The 19,037-nt window shown below is 29.4% G+C and overlaps 1 protein-coding gene across 1 annotated transcript; it reads left to right on the top strand.

Moving 5' to 3' along the window:
- Window positions 1-82: 82 nt before the first annotated feature.
- LOC132950663 (pickpocket protein 11-like) lies at window positions 83-17,578 on the top strand. Its single transcript, XM_061022184.1, has 12 exons — window positions 83-284; window positions 5,130-5,323; window positions 9,856-10,080; window positions 10,173-10,368; window positions 11,077-11,237; window positions 12,484-12,691; window positions 12,814-13,084; window positions 13,159-13,218; window positions 13,537-13,651; window positions 17,000-17,094; window positions 17,163-17,372; window positions 17,441-17,578. The coding sequence occupies exons 1-11, from the start codon at window positions 222-224 to the stop codon at window positions 17,324-17,326; spliced, it is 1,752 nt and encodes a 583-aa protein (XP_060878167.1). The 5' UTR covers window positions 83-221; the 3' UTR covers window positions 17,327-17,372; window positions 17,441-17,578.
- The last annotated feature ends 1,459 nt before the right edge of the window (window positions 17,579-19,037 follow it).

Here is a 19,037-nt window from a genome sequence, read left to right as displayed (position 1 = left end):
ACCATCAATATACCCTCGGGGATAATATTATTGGAATTGTGTATTTGTTTGTTTAAATATTTGATGAGTGAAACACACATACACATGAATATTAAAATTTAAAATATTAAACACGCTAATCCGCTTCTACGGGGAGTCTCGTCAAATGGTAAAAACGTATTTTTCACTATTTCACACAGTACGTATTTTATGTTACGCAAGAGACACGTCGTCGAAACCAAATGCACACGAGAAAAAAAGAAAACGAGCAGCTGGAAGACCTGCTCAGCCAATATTTTAGAACGGTACGTTTTGTTTTCGAATGTCTACGTCTTAGTATCATGATAGAATGGTATATGAATTGTTTACTGTTATAGGTACCTAGGTACATTTTATAATGTAGGGTGCTGCAGGGGATATTGTCGTACCGTTCTCCTTACTCCTCTAATTAACTGCGACTACCGTGACTAAAATATTTACTTCATAGGACAAGGGTAATCTAGGATAAGGGCACTCGTAGCAATTTTATAGGGCTAGCGAGTAAAATTCATAATTTGTATACAAATAGAAATTAAGTTTAAAAGTTAAAACCACGAACTAAGATGATATGAATTGGAAACTGTGGACCAAAACTTTGTAGACACTTTTTGTAAATTAATATATTTAACAGTAATGAACTTCAATAAACTAAATTTGATATGACTATAATATACACTTTTGTTTGAAACGGAATAATGTAGCCATGTAGGTAGGTACACTCAAATATTGTGGCCAATTACGACCTTATTGTACCTATTTTATTAACATATGTCTACAGATGTAAAATGTGTTTTATTGGATAGATACTAAAAAACATTCACTTTTATTTTTATAGACTGGTCACTGGTGCAATTGATAGGTAGTTTCGAGTATTATGTGGGGTGGTATGATTTATGATATGAATTAGAAAAATATATACGTACAAAAATTAAATAATGAAATCTGTATGGTTGAAGAAAAGTAAAATCGTAAAATAATTTATTTTTCTGGGAGGATAAAACATGTTGAATATTGTACGGGGTTTTTGAAGAAGTCAAAGGGGGACGAGAGGTAGGTGTGTTCTGTTAACAATTTGTGGTAGTTAAGAGGATATGGGTGATATGAGAGAAGTAAAGTGTGATCAAATCAGGAAACAGGAAAAGTAGGATAACGTTAACAATTAAAAAATGTAAAAAAAGTATTTAAAATAGTATAAAATGTGTTTTAAAGTCGGATTTGTACCAGTTGTACCTAAAACTTAGCAATGATCTTCGGTTTTTTATACGCTGGAAAAGTGTTATGGAATAGGTCGGGGGATCGTAAAATATGTTGACTGCCTAAGTACCTACTTGACTGTATTTTACGAATAAACGTCGGAGTGTCGGATAGGGATGAAGTGACGAGAATGTCGTGTCGAATTTCAGAAGCTATAATAATATATAGACAATATACCTATAGTATAACCTAAACTGTAAATGTCCAAACGAGACGAACCTGCATTTTAACAAGCCTGCAGCAGAATTTAATTTTTTTTCGCGAGCTAACGACCTGTGACTAGATGTATTTGGACACCTGGTCCGATTAGCTTATCCGTTTGATCGAGTGCAGCCGTAAATGCCCCAGCTATGTGCTTTAGTGGCTCATTGAATTGAATTTGTAATTGGTATACTTATAATATTTTATGATATATTAGTAATTTTGATATTTTAAACTGCGTGGGTTAACCATTGATTATACCTAGAAATTATCACGGATGGGACACCCGTACAGTGGCGTCATTTGGGGGGGGGGGGCAAGGTGGGCATTTGCCCCTGTCTGATTTTAAAAGCAGCCCTATGGGCCGGTGTCCAGTTGTTGCCGTTTTACCATTATTATATTTTATCAGCGTAAAAACGTGCCTATAATAATGTTATAATAATATTTTTAGTCAAACATTTGCTGTCTGGGTATTTTATAATATTTTCAGAAAATATTATAGTATGTACTAAGAAATTATTGTCACAATGATACATTTTTACTAATTGATAGTTGGAATATATTTAGACGTATGCGGGGACGTACACATTGTATGTATGGGTATGTATTTATGTATGTTTGTTTGTGTAAGTGTGTTTTGTGAAGGAAAATGAACAGTTAGTATCATAATCTCGTATAGTTTAATTTCTAAAATCTAAAATGATTACAAATTCTAAAAACAACAACCGATTGACGCTCTTATCATTGATCAGTGATCACGGACTTCATAACTTGCGACAGTCGTGTATGATTCAACTATTCTGCGTATTGTGTTAATTTAGTTGAGTACCTAAATTAAAATTAATTTTTTTCGTGACGCATGTTTACATTAATCTTTTAATTTGGGTAAAATATGATCTAAAAAGAATAGATGGGTGGTTAAGTGGTGTGACTAAAAATATAAAATTACCGCAAACTGCTCGAAAAGTATCGAAAATAATTTCTAACATGTTAATAAACAGACAAAACTTGAGCCGATAAGCAAGCAATAAAAAAAAAATATATTATAATTTAAGATAATATTAATTTGTAAATATATCATATACTTATATAATATATATATATATATATATATACTTATATACTTATAATGAATCAGGTAAAATTGATTTATAGATAATGCAGTTAATAGATTTTCAAAAATAAAAAAAAGAAGATATCTTAATAAACTACTAATATTTTTGCGGTTTTTTTTTTACCCATTCGGGCCGGTCTAAACCTTTGCCCCCCTCTATTGAAAACTGAAATGACGCCACTGCACCCGTATCGCTTGTAATAGGTTGTATTTTATTATTGTAATATTATTATTAATTGTATAGGTCCAACAAAAACACTTGTACAGGGGCCCGAAATTTGATCTCAGAGGTCTGCGTAGTGCGTATACATATTATCATTGATTATAAATACAAATTAGGTACTAGTATTTATAATCAATGACTGATATAATGACATATAACTGATTTCAAATATCACTGGCGCGGCCGTTCTTATTAATTTCTCGTCGTCACGATTCGAGCAAAGCTGATTGTTTAATATAAATTTTATGCAAATTTACGGCCGATAGTTGATTTTCCAAACAGTCTAGAGCAGTAGTTTTCAATCTGGGTGTGCCGCGGTCTTCTGAAAAATGTCAACTATTTGTATTCGAATAAAATTTAAAAAATAAAAATTTGTTCGCCCATCAAGCATACATTTCTAATTAAATGTATATAATTATAATTCTAAACAATATTGTTCATCTAATTATTCAGTGCAAAAAAAAAAGGTCAGTGTGCCGTGAAAATTGTTTGAAGAGTACGCGGTGTGCCATGTTTAATATAAGTTTGAAAAGTCTAGAGCTATGGCAAATAAAAAGATCAATTTAATTAAGTTTCCAAAATATGTGAGTTAATTCGACGCCTATATAGGCTGCAGGAGTGTCTAATGCCTATATATGACTATACCTATAGTCTATACATACATGAACAAACATATATAATTCAGTAGAGGTATTTTTGAATTTGTTTAAAAATTAGTTTATTTAAATATTTTGAGTCACTTCCGTTGTATTTAGTGTATGCCTAATTTAATAAACAAATACAATTCGAGCCAAATTCAAATAATCTCATCCTGTCCCCGTCCTACTATTTAAAGTTATTATTAAATTGCGGGAAACCAGGAAGAGAAACATCTGCAAGACTATCGGATATGAAGCAGATTTAGGGGATGTATCCTATTAAGAATTGAAGGAAGTTGGTATAGATAATATAGATAGGAGGAATATTTCATAATTAACGCGGATTGTAGAAAAAAAAATATTGTGAAGCGCGTATATTGGTTTTTATTTTTTATAAAATATGACCTGGTAATTTTGCTACTTCAAAAATTGTTTTATTACAATAATTGACGAATAAAATTATATGGAAGGTTCACCATAATACTATATTATAGTATTATTCATATTATTATGTTTTAATAATGCAAACGATATGACAATATATATATGAGCATAATAGTAGGGAAGTACCTACCTATAATTATAGATAGTTATAACGACAAAAAAGTTTTTACAGGTAAGTGAGGCGCGTTTCATAATCAATATTATTATTTTATTCCGACTGGGATTAATTAAAAAATAAAATATCTGATAAAATCCGTACGTGTATAATATTATTCAATTCAATTTATTAAGCAAACATATCATTTTGTTACGAAGTTTTTTTGTTTGAATGATATTAGCCGAACAAAAATGATTTAAAAATAAAAGTTAATTGTTTATGAAAAAAATATGGAAGTAGGTATATAATGTTGTATATAGAACTATAGAAGTACCGAAGCACGTGAGATAATATAGTACGATCAAAAAAAATTTTCTATTTTGTTAAAAGTAATAATTTTTTTTATTCTTATTATGTAAAATATATTATACAATCAAACATCATAATATATAACGGGTTTTTTTTTGTTTGTTTCACGTTGTTTAAAATTACTTTAATGTTTTAACAATTTATTGTAGGTACCTATACTGATTATAATATATTAAGTATATACCTATGTTACATAACTATTATGTCGGGTCGCACTAAACATTTAACGAATCAATTGATAGTGAGCTAACGGCCCCTTAAACAGCTAAGCAAGATTTAGTCAATTTTATGCAACACGGCATTAGTTTATTACATACCAACCTATTAACAAACAAACAAACATTTTTCATTTTAGTTTATGAAACTAATCATTTTTAGATTCTGAGCGAAGCGATGATGTGTTGATTTTACAATGATGTGTGTTTTTTTTTATTATTTTTTTTTTTTGTGTCTGCCATAACCTTTTAGGACAGTAAAAGTGCTTGGATTTTCTTCAACAGTAACTTTTCTGATAAGAAAGTGAATCTAGTTGGTACTTTGGGGGGTCAAAAGTAACACAATAATATCATCAAATATACTTGGTAATATCATAGGCTGACTGACCGTTTTCGCTCAGAATCGTTTTTCTTATACAATGATATTATATCATTGAATTCAAATTTAACACCATCCATTACAGTGACCCACTTGTAACTTACTGTACAGCAGAGTAACATCCACTTACCCACCTTTTTTTATTTTACATTTAATATTATGTTTATCTGTCTGTAGAGATCATTTTTCCCGTATGGATCCGTCAAAGATGACAAGTCATCGACATATCAAGAAGATAGTGTACAAAATAGAGTGCACCAGAAATACAACAAGCCCGAATCGCCCACGTTTGAGTTTAAGACGTTTTGCTCCATGACCAGCTTGCACGGATTCTTTCATTTTGTGGAAAATAATTTTAACAAGATTGGAAAGTAAGCAAATTGTAATGTCCTATAATGATCTGTAAACGCTTACGTCATATTATGTACCTATTCGTACTTTGTTGATCCCTGCCAGCAGTGGGGTAATTTGTTTAGGTTTACATTTTTCTATTGTTGGTATTGCAAACCTTTTAACGTTATAACATATATTAAACCCCCTATTCTGTCCTTCAATGACCTCAATCCTCTGCTACAAAAATGTACGTAAAGGGAAATTTAAAAACAATAATATTGTTAAAGTTAAAAGTAATTCTGAACTGAGTATAGATATATAATATTAATTCGGTTAACTATCATAATAATTTCATATGTCATAGTACAAAATATAAACTATAAATGGATTATCTAATAACATAATGCATAGTATAACTACAATTTAAAAACTTTCAAACTTCAGTATTTTTGGTGTTGCAACTTGCAAATGCTACAGTAGTTGCAACACCCAAATTACGTCACTGCACGGGAAAAAAATGTGGTTAAAAAACTATTTAAATGGTTATTCGACGCCAAAATGTTGGTGTATGGTATAGTGACAGCTACACACCATAGGTAAAGTTACCATATGAATTCGGTTGATGAGTTATGGTTATTATAAACTTATAAATATGTAATATGTTACCTTAGCTATAACATGGTTGATCTAATTATCGGAAATATTATAGTGTACATATTTATCTAGTCTATTTAACTATAAGTTAATGATTAAAACTACATTGTATTTTTCACCAAACAGGAATAGTTATAACCAATTATCAATATATCATGGTAAAATCGACTATAATATTTTTAACCATTTACTATAGTAAAATTATTTTTTTCCGTGTGCCTTTACCCGCGGTTCTCGGAAATAATATTATTATAACGTCGTGGCGTAAACGGGATTTTGCTTTCTAATAATGTATTAAATTGCCCCAGTAGACCTTTAGTTTTTCACATAATATTAAACAATAAATCTTTTCAATTCAAAAGTCTACGTGAATCTCGATGCTGCCGCAGCCGTTTCGTGTAGAAAATAATTAAATTTCCTAAAAGCGAACGTACAACATTTCCACGAGTGGACGTGGAAAAATAAATCAACCGATATCATATATTTTGAATTCCATGTTAAAATATTGTATTTATACATATCATTCTATTCGACGCATAATAATAAATTAATGACAATAGGTATACATTACATAATACACGCTGTAGGTACAGAACTATAATTTGACAACCGACTTTATAATAATAATAATATTCTCGTCAATAATAATCGAACTGCACCTACAATGATGTTGGGGGGAGATTAAAATGGTTTTATCATTATAAATCATAATACCTATATTATCTTCTATTTACTGCAAGTGCAAAAATAACAAAATATTCAATCCAGAAAAAACTGGAGTTCGATCGAGTGAATGTACAATAGAAATAATAAATATGTATAATTAAAAACGCGAAAGAGTCTGCAACTTTACTGATAATATTAAACGGGCGGAGTTTTTGTTTTCCGCAAATTCGTTTCTGTTATTCATTTTTTTTTTATCTCGTAAAAGTTTACGCGTTACAGTTATGAAATCAAAAAAATATTATTATATAAAATAATGTATAAAAAATAAAACTTACTTGACCTCCCGGTACCTAACTGTTTTGATTGACACCAAAACGCCCTTCAGTCTACGGGGGTGACGTGTCTGCGAGTACATCAATATATAATATATACAGGGTGATCAATTTTTACGTTTAAAAATGCATTTATCCAAATTCTGATGAAGGACAGTTATTTTATAAATAATTGATTGCTAATAACATTTCAGGAGTAAATAGATACAAATATGTTTGTTTTCGAACAAAAACCGATCTTTTGATCTGTTGAGCAGATGATTTTTTGGAAAATAATGTCGATTTATCTAAATTGAAATTTGAAGGAATAGTTTTTAGTTTTAATATTATATACTAACGAAAATAGTCCTTAAAAATGGTTTTACAAAATTATAATATGTAATACTATATTTATTTTTTACATAAAAATACGGTATAAAAAAGTCATATGATATCGTGCGATCTTTCAATATATTATTTCGCTGTATTTTGAGAATTTGTGTACATTTAGTCTTTTAGTTTTTACTGTTTCAACCGTGCTGTAATTGTGTCGAACTACTGCAGTGCCGTTGATTGATAACTATGTATTATTTGATAATATTCTCGTTATTATTGGCGTCATCTTAAATCCGGTACCTACACTATAATAAACCTATTTCACTAAAAATTGTATGTAGGTAACGCGGAATCCAACGTAAATTATAATCGAAGAATTATATTTGTATACAACGATAACGTGTAATATTGTTTAGTTTCGGTGCGAGACTTCCGAACATTAGGTAGTTTCGTGTGCATGTAGAAACTAAAAAAAAAAAAAAACGTTTTATTGCGGAAATCGAACTTGAGCTTCGTAGCGCGTGTTCCTATATATACGACTGCAGCAGTATCATTTCCATATTATATTTCCTAGTAATGGGTAATGGATTTGAGTTAAACGCGTGCAACGAAAACAACGAAACGTATAACATATAGGTAATATGTACGCACTAGATGAAAAATCCGGAAAATGGGTCAAATCAGGGGCGAGTTTTATGGAATATATTATTCATTTATTCCCGTGTGCGATTGTCATGTAGAGTATACATTGTGTGTACATGCAATCATCCGGTTCGTTTTCTCTAGATATTACACAGCTTATATACTATATTATATACGCTTTAGACCAATTTATCGTTTGAGAACGCTATAGCTATTATATATTATGCGCATGTATATAATATACATATTGTTTATATATGTATGTCATACGTACAATATTATAGTATATATTTATGTATGTGCACACATTATTTTATAATAGCTGAACATTCGAGTGTTGTCGTTTGTCCTATGAACCGTGTAATGTCTATAGACACTATATACATGTTGTACACTTGTATATTATACGGAATACAAAATCACGTAATTTTTAGTTTATACGGTTCACAAAATAATGTGTACATACAAAATATATAGTCACTTTTTCGCACGGCGACTTCATAACGTTTTGATATTGAAAAATGTACGGTGTCGTGTGTAGTCATAATATGTATATAATGAAACGTTTAAAACATTTTTGAAAAAGAGTAATTTAACTGCATAAAAAATATTATATACAAAAAATAAAACTTTTATATAAGTACACTGCAATTATATAGTACTATACAGATTATAATAGGGTCTACCAAATTTTGTGTGAAAAATATGGCGAGGACCTATGCTTTTTGGGAGAAAGCCAAATAGCGTTTATATACCTAAAAAATAAAAATAAATAAATGTTTTTTTTTTAAAGATGTTTTATTAAATCGTTGAAACTTAAAACGGTAAAATGTCTTGTTAAATTGTAAAAAAAAACATGTGACACATGTTAAGATGATTTGAACGATGATAGATAGAATTGCAAAATTAATGGTGCCCGGACCATGTTCATAATATGATGGCTATAATAATGTAGTAATATAAAAATAGCAAATGTGAGAAATATATACGTATTTACCTTGTATTATAATGTGATTTATTATTCGTATATACTACGTACATGCACTAATTTACTACCATCTACATAAGTATTTAATTGTATGATCGGCGAGCGAATATTAAGAAAATCAGTTTATTATAATGAATATTAAAGAAACATAATCAGAAATACTAGACAGATTATAATATTTATATTATTAAAAAAAAAAAATAAAACACATTGAAATTAATATTATAATATACCAGCATTATACCACACTACCACGCACAACCGTAGTCGAATGGAGCCGTGGGCAGTGTTGTCGAGATAATAGTTTATGTAGATAAGGAATGAAGGACACAATTAATATACAATAAAATATATATAATAAAGATCATGATGGTGCCGCCATTAATTATAAAAAAGTGACCATCATTACAATAGCTAGAGTCAACTGCAGCGTAAGTATATTACTAAAAATGTACTCTATACCTCGTCGCGCGTCTCTCCATTCATTATAATAGCAGCACTAATAATGGTCCTAAATTGACTGTTTGTAATGCTTTTATTGAAATCGAAGGAACTCGCGTATTAGAAAGTGATTTTAAAGTTGTCATATTTTTATTAGTTGGCTTATCGAAATTACATTCGCCTATTACTATTTTACAAACCTAGGTAGTAGGTATACGTAAACCGCAAACGTGCAGTCTTTCATCCCTCGCACAACGAGTTGGTCTTACGCTACGATTTTCAGGTTTCGGTACCACTGCGGATAGATCATAGATCAATTACCAGTTTACCTATATACGTTTGAAATAAATTATAATATCTTTATAGTCCAGATTATGGTTCTAGAATAAAAGATTATAATATATTGTTTCCGAAAGATTGAACACGGAATCGCGTTATAATCATAATTGTTCGTACCTATTAGTACAGTTAATGATATATAATATAATATACTAATATACCCGAATACCTGTGGAATTCAATATTTTTTCAGATTCTTTTGGGCCATTATCTTGGTGGCCATATACATACTGTGTGGTGTGTCGATTTACTTTTTAATAAGCATGTTCTCGGAGATGCCAGCAATAATATCGTTGGACAACTCGGTTTCGTCGATTTGGACAATTCCGTTTCCGGCAGTTACGGTGTGCAGTGCGAACAAAGTCCGCCCATCCATTTATAACTATTCGGATGTTAACAATAACGACTTCGAAGACAAGTACACGGGATTTCTATGCGGACATATTATACGCGAATAAAATATAATATTCAATAACCATTCGTTTCGTGTTTATGTGTTTTTCTCGACAGATTAATCCGGAATACGATGTACGGTATTTGCGAAAATAATCCAATAAAGGAAAAATGGAAATCGTATGAAGATTTTCTAGACGGTTCCTTTGTTTCGCAAGTTCTAAAGGAAAGTATACTATTATTGTTATTATTATTACTGTCGTACTACTCGTGTCGAGCGTTTTTATTTTCCCACAAGTTTATGTACTGTGGTGTATTTATTAAATAGATCACGGTATAATGTGCTGCAATGTACATTCGTATCGTATACACAAAGCAAAAACATAATATACAATAATGTGATGAGTATATGACATAATTCAACGATCTTACATGTCTCTATATATTATATTGTAAACTTTATTCTCAGTTCTCGTGCAATGTTTACAATTAAGATTTATATTTAACTAAAAACAACTTAATTATAGCTATATGAAATAACTGAATTTCAAAATATTATACCAGTCGGTTTAAAGATATTATCATTTTAATCAACTGCGCTATGTATAAAATATCTACGCCTAACTATTATGATCTACGAGATCATATAAGTTAAATAATAATAATAGTACCTATATTCCAGTTGGAAATTATAACGTTATGTAAGTTGGTACCTAAATCACGAAAGAGGATTTAATTTTCTTCTATTACAATAATTAGGTACACGGGTCTTGTAGTTGTTCAATTAACGTTATTGAATTTCGAACTTGTCCTGGTGGTAATAAAAACATTTTATATCCGTTAATGTGTAGGTTAGGTAGATATACATCATGATTATACAACTACATTTATATTGACTATAAGGAACATAAAAATGACAAACCCACTACCCGGACATCAGCGATATATTAATGTATTAATTATTATGTATTACCTAACCATAAGTGTTAACTTTATTGTTTGGCGTTGGACGTGTTAACAGAATCTGTCTTTTCCGTGTGAAGAAGTGGTCAAGTCATTTTTTTGGTTACGGACAACAGAAAACGATCCGTGCAACGTTCTGTTTCAAGAAACGTTCACGTCGTATGGCTTGTGTTACTCGTTCAATATGATGCCGATGAGGGATTTACTGAACGGCGTGGAGTAATATATAAAATAATAATAATATAGACTAAGCATAAAATAATTCATCCAACTCTACGGAACGGTACCGCCAAAAAATAACCCTGGAAAAAAGAAACCCGGAAATTTAGACTGCGAAAAAAACCCCTAAAAATAACCACAATGAAAAATAATTAATTATTATAATAGTGTATAATTTATATCATATTATATTGACTATTTTTATTTTTTATTAACTTTTGAGTCAATACTTACCTTACCTTAGAACAGTGAGAATGGGTCCATGGTATAAATAGGCAATAGGCAGTAGCTTAAAATTAATCCAAATATGTAAATATGTTTATGTCATTGCGTATAGTAAAATTTATACTATAGGTACAATTCTTAAGTCTCTACAAGGCCACATACAGGGCCAGATTGGTATGTATCGGCCCATCGAGATTTTCACTTCTATAAGTGGCCCATTTACATATTACTTCTATAATTATTACGAGCTTATAGGTGGCCAATCGTATTTTAAACATAAATTTATTTTCACTCAAACATACACGACCGGCCCGAACTTCAAGCGGCCCACCGATATTTTGGCCACATATGATGTTATTAAACCATAACAAAGTAACTATTGAAAAAAAATCTTTTGAAATAAATTGAGAATTTTCAATTCTTTTGTTAAATTTGTATTTAGTAATAAATCATTTTATATACCAACGGCCTACGAGCTACGATAAAAACAATCAATATAATACATATTATAACGGATCTAAAAATTTGACTATATGTTTTTTAATTATATATTATTATTGACATTGTAATAGAAATTTATTATGACCAAAAAAATTGACTACCAATTAGTTTGTTTTAAAATCTTACATAATAAATGTATATTGACATTGAAATCTCGTAAATATATGTTAGGCACACATCAATTTTATTATAGGGTTATTTTTTCGGAGTGTAAATTGTGGGGGTTATTTATTCGTGGATTCTTATGGAAGATGACAAAAACAGGGTACTCTCATTCAATTACCCATCAATACCCCATACATATTTTTGAATTCTGTTTGCGGAACATGAAACTAGACTATTGGTTTACGAATTTTCCGCACGGATAGAACTCTAAAATATGTATAGGGTAGGCACCAATAGTAATGTAGGTTACTGAGTTATATAATATGGTGTAATATGGTATAATATGGTGTACGGTGTACCCAGTTGTTGTGGACACGCACTGTATAATATGTTATTATATTGTTATTTTGTTCAGCGAATGGTCGCAGGAATTCAACAACTACAATTGGAAAAAATATAATAGTAGCTGGAAGCCGGACACCGGATATAGAAGCAACGCGCTCAAAGGTCATTTGCCACTGAGGACGTTTGGCGACGGTGATTATCACAGTGCTACTATGAAGTTGGAACTTCACACCGATGACATGAACAAAGATTGTGGAAACGGGTTGGACGCGTTCTACGTAATACGATAAAACGACAATTTTACAATATTATATTGGTTTTGTCGTTGTTATATTGCAACAATAATAATAATATGTAATACAGCACAAGTGTAATATGATCACGTTTTACTGTTTTACAGATATTGATCCATAGTCCGGCCGAATGGCCCGACAGGTCACATCCGACATTGTTGGCCAACATCAATATGATCTCGACTATTTCAATTAAACCGTTTGTGCTTACCACCGCCGAGGAGCTAATATCGTGGGAACCCCACATAAGGCACTGTTACTTTCAAAACGAGAGAAAACTAAAATTTTTCAAAGTTTACACTAAAAATAATTGCATCTTGGAGTGTCGCAGCGTTAATATATTGTCGGAGTGTGGTTGTGTGCCTTTTTACTACTTAAGTACGGACAGATTTTAACACGCGTATAAAAAACCACTTTTCATCGATCATTTTTGTTGGCTTTGAAATTTACAGGAACGAAAAACACGCCAGTTTGCGGACCTGCTAAAATGCTATGTTGGGTTACTGCGTCGCGTAAGTTATTCAACGGTTATACGGTTAGTTTAGGAGATATCGAGGGTATACACGCTTTCAAAAAATTTGTTGGTTTTTTAAGTTTATTTTATAATCATAAGAAAACATTGACTCAAGTTAACGAAAAACTAAAACCGCTATGCTACAAAATATTAAGTTTTCTTCTATTTCTTGTAGTAAATTATTTTGTAAACGCGCTTGGATGTTTTTTAGTTGAAATTAATGTCAATTTTTTAAAAGTGAGCGTACGACATTCACCACTTAGTCAAAATATTCTATTTAAACGAATTATATGTATTTTTTTTTTGTTCATTTAAGAGACTTCATCGGATTCATGTGATTGTTTACCGGGATGTACTGAATTTTTTTTCAAAATGTCATCAATGAATGCGCAACTCACTGAATCTGCTCAAAACAAAAAAAAAAACGACCCGTAAGAATTTAATGAAAAAATGATGCATGTTTAAAAAGTAGAAAATTTAAATATCAAAGTAAATAGGTAGTTGTACCTATATCAAAGCAATAATTTACAATTTAATAAAACCTCTTTGTATATAGGAAAGAGTTAAAATAAAAATTGCCTTGATGTTGAAAATGACGGACAAACTAGAAAAATTCAGGGTATAAACAACAATTGTAATTATTTAATTCTATTTTCGATATTTTGTATTTGCAGTAAAATTTCAAACGTCTATACATTGACCAAAAAGAATCAAAATATTTTTTAATTGTATTATATTTAGAAAATGCTCGTATAAATATTTGGAAAAATATCAAGTCTGGAGTCTCTATAGTTATTAATTTTTGAATTACAAAAAAAAAAAAAATCAATTACAAAAGATTTTGGTTTTTGTAAATACCTACTTATATGCTAATATTTAATGGGTTTTTCGAAATTTCTTTATGCAGAGATAGAAGAACTGCTTGTCGGTTATCAAAATATTGGGTATTAAAATGATTAAAAATGGAGTTATTAATTATTCATGAATATAATTTTCAAGTTACATAACAAAAACTTTATTTTATCGTTCATTACTTAAAATTTTTTTTTTTTTTATTTTTAAAATAAATTTACAATCTGTACCTTGGCACAATAAGTAAATGCGATAAAGGAATAACATAATAAGTATTGAACATATCTAATCTAATCTATTACGAAGAGAGAAAAAAAATAGTACAATAAGTTAAAATATACATGAATCATTTGTGGAAAGCAGCCACCCATTAGAGACACTTTCATTTGGAAATATTTAGATTTATTTTATTTTATTTTATTTTTATTTATTTATTTATTTTTTTTTTTTTTGACTGATAGTTCATCTGTCAAGCAAGTCACGACACCATTTCCGTTTTAACCTTCTTGGAGGGTTACCGGGGATTGTTGGAGTTAAAAGATTTCTAGCAAGCGGGTTGGGATGAGATGCTAAGCGAAGGTGGAAACGTTTGTAAAACGATTTAGCTTCCTCATAAACTAGAGGCATTTTTAGATCAGAATGGATAGTAAAATTAGAAACGTAAGGAGGGGCATTTAATAATTTACGTAAAGCAGATTACTTAAAATAATTAATTTTTTTTCAATTAAAATATAGCATATTATGGTTAACAATACATATACAATATGCCAATATACATTATACATAAGTATAATATGTGTTTAGTCTATATACGTAGTGTAGAACTTCAACATTTGATACAATTCCCCATGTTGTTATTTAATATACAAATTACAGTTAATTTAACATTTACCTACCTACTTAACAATTGATGGAAATTGAATTTAACCCCAATATTTCTATGTGTGTGTTTTCCCGGTTATCTTTTTAAAGTATTCGGAAATTACTACTTATGACACGTAGAAACTATAGGTCCGATTTTATCTCAGATACCTACTTTCCTCGAAGTTAAAGATCTGAGTATTTTTCTAGAATTTCTACTATAAAAATTATTTTCAGACATAAAAAGAACACTCATAGTACACTCGAGTACATTGTAGGTACTCGTACAACCAATAATACATCATTCATTGTTCCGCTTAGAATCTAATATTTTTTTAGGTAATAATATATATAATATATTTTATGTATTTATACAATTATACATCATCGAATAGAAAAGTGAGACAACGTTATTTTCTATCAAACAAACAGTTTGTCTTCCTCACACTTTATAAACTTCATTGTTACAATTTGACTTAATAAATTGTTAACGGAACACACAGCTGCAGTGTTGGTGTGGTGGTGCATGGTGGTAAGATTTGTTTTGCCTACCTATATAAGTGTTTACCTGGAGCGCACTTCGTGTACCTGTGTAGTAGCCAAATTTAATAACCAACTGCAGGATATACTGTATACATTGCAGTAGTGTTGTTTTTGGGAATTATATCCGTAAGTACTGACGAAAAATAAGTACTTGTAAAACAACGCAAACAGCTCTAAAATGTTGCATTAAAATTTCAGGTTAGAACATAGTCTCTATAGGTATAGTCATAACTATAGTAATCCATCTGAAAATAATAATTTCGTATTAATTTAATAATTTTGATAATTTTATAATAATAATTATAATAACAATGAATAAGACATGTTTATAGTATTGGGGATTATCTATATAAATTATAATTTTATAATACTTAAAAGTTAAAAACGCAGAGATAATAAATATACGTAAAAATATGTACACTAAAAACGATCGAATTACGAGTGTAATAATATCTTGCAAGTTTGAGTGTCGATATAAGATCACTGACGATAAATAACATCGTGAAGGTACCTCCCTAAAATAAAATGGCGAATGGAGAAAAAACAGTTATAAGAAGTCGTGACTGAAAATTACGATATTGGATGTATATTTATGCGAATGATTCTACGAGTGATAAAGATATGGGAATAAAATCGTTATTCCGCACAATAGAAAAACAAAATTTACAACAAATTTAATTTTTGCTTCTTTGTATCATAAAAGCATACGTTTTATAATTTTCAATGTATATTTCTTGACGTTTTATAAAAAATATTATACGCCCATAATATACAGCCAAACATACATTTTCTTGCTTTGGTTGTTATAATTTTACACGTACCTAACTTTCCATAATTATATACATTTTTGAAAAGTTTCAACAAATTAAAGTTTAAATCTGTATATTATTATCTCTGCAAATCAATTATGAAGTATAAACATTTATAAGCAATATCAATATGCTATACCTACACACTACAGTGACTATAGCTATACTACACCTATTAATTTAATCGTTTTAATCAGTTGTAAAATGTCAACAAACACAAAGTGCAATACTGAAATCACATAGAATATTTGGGATTCCTTTTATTTATATATTATTTACTTTTATATTTTATTGTCTGTATATTAATATTATGCTATGTACGTATATTTATAATTTATATATATATCATGTATCATGTCAATGATTTGCTTCATTCATTATTCTACTTTAATTATTAGAATGACATATTATATGTATAATTTATTATTCAAATTAGAGATTGTTTGTATCAATTATCAAAACTTTAATTTCTTCTATTCTCAAATAGAATAATTAATTTATACTGATAGTACATTCATGTTGAGTTAGCGAATCTATAAAATACGAGGGAACTAATAATAATTATAACTTTTTATATTTATTAAAAACTATGTGTCATATTTTCAGTTGTAACGCGTATAATTTCTCATTTAATACACATTTTCTTGACGTTTCCATGCTAAATAATAATATTATATTACGTATTAATTTTTATAATATAATTAATTGTTTTAGGGCACCTAGTTCGTTGGTATTGAGTGTTTATTATCAGAGTAAAAATTTCATTGGACATAATCGAATAATGACTTTTACGTTTGGTCAATTTATGGGTAAGAGCACATTTTGAAATATAGTACACACATTTTTTTTACTAACGTGATTTAATTTTAACATTTAGGTAATGTGGGTGGTATAATGGGATTGTGCTTGGGGTTTAGCTTTTTGAGCTTGGTAGAGATTTTTTACTTTTTAACACTCAGACCACTCGTGAACTTTTGTAACGCAAAAAGAAAATTGAGAAAAGTTGACCCAACACGAGTGTTAGAAGAAGAGCCGATTTGATCCAATTTAATTCAATTGAACCACAACAGTAATAATCAGCTATCAGGTGAATAGTGCCTTGCGATTTATTCAAATAAACTGTTTTTAACCATTTCTGTTCAAATATTATTACAGATATTGTTGAAAAATCGAAGATTTGCGTGCACTCTCTTATCTACACAAAATAATAAATTATCAGTTTCGACTATACGATTTTTTTATTTGATTTTCTGTATTTGCATAATATTATATTTCTATTGCACAATACTTTAAACTATATAATATTGGAATAATTGATATCAATAATTTGTTATACTACGGTATTGTTATGTGCTAAACCGTTTTGTAGCTTACATTTCAAATGTTGAGTAATTTAATACTAGGAAAAAAACTAAAATGTTGCAGAATTGTAAGGTGTTATCGAAATCCAATAACGTTTCATCAGCTAGTGGCAATTTTTCTCATTGTGATTTTCCGATATATTTTATAAGTATAGATATTATATTAGATATTATAAGTATGCATAATAGATAGGATATAATATTACACCTGTGCACAAATAACGTATCAAATGCAATCAAACTCTCTCCAAAAAATATTCATTTATAAAAATTAGATATTTTTTGTTAATCTTGTATTATTTTTAGTTATGCATTTCATCAATATATAACTACCTATTTGAGATGTTATACTGTTTACTTGCAATGCCCCCTGTTAATGAATATATTAATTTTACAAAGCAATGGGTTTTTTATTTTTATTATTTTTTTTTTATTTTCTTCGTTAGCTTTTGGGGCAGTAAAAATACATTTTCTGGTAGGACAGTTAATCTAAAAGGTGAAGGAGCTCAAAAGTAAGATATTTCTCGTAATTTTTAAATGTGTCAGGGAAAAAACTTGGAAATCCTGGAATTTTTTATGCAAAACCAGTTTTTGACAGAATAATTTTTTATTGTTGTTGTAACTCAAGGTTGACCAGTTTCCCTCAGCGGTCGTTTACAGTATTTCAAAAATGAGTAACCGCAGATAATTTACGAAATGTTTGTAAGACATTTTCAATTGTTTTTAGTTAATTTTCTATAAATATCGATTTAAAAATCCACTGATAAAAAAAACCTTTTTTATAAGTATTTTAAGTTCAAATCTTGACAAAATTTCTTAAAATCAACACTTAGTCTTGGTCTAAGTCTTCACTAAGAATAAATATTTTTTCGTTTGTTTTATTCTGATGTATGTAAATAATTGTATTACCTAAATAGTATTTAATTTTTGAAGCCTTACTTAAAATGAGTTCTACAAAATATATAAAAACCGAATATCAAAAGCGCAAAGTTGATGATGAATTAGTGTTAATCAAAGTTTCTAATGATCCAAAACAACAATAACTTTGTTTACTTGTCAAAAAAGAACCGGCTATAACAACAAAATTTCCAATATGGAGCAGTTCTCTGAAAATTTTGTATAATTTCTCAAAACCCAGTATGTTACATAATATAATTGTAATTGTATATTATATTATTTTCTACAAAACTTAGTTTACCTATACTGGCTATACTTATTTTTATTTAGATTGAGTTTTTGATCAACTTTCACTGTAAGAACTGTTATTAAATTGAAAACAAATTGGCTGTGCCTGGCTCTCAAAAATGTGCCCTTAACACTTGAAAATTATTATTTTTAGATTCTGAGTGGAACGATGAATGTATTGATTTTACAATGATGTGTGTTTTTTT

This window comes from Metopolophium dirhodum, chromosome 8 (genome assembly GCF_019925205.1).
Source record: "Metopolophium dirhodum isolate CAU chromosome 8, ASM1992520v1, whole genome shotgun sequence".
Taxonomy (NCBI): Eukaryota; Metazoa; Arthropoda; class Insecta; order Hemiptera; family Aphididae; genus Metopolophium; species Metopolophium dirhodum.
This window is presented reverse-complemented; position numbering and strand designations above follow the sequence as displayed.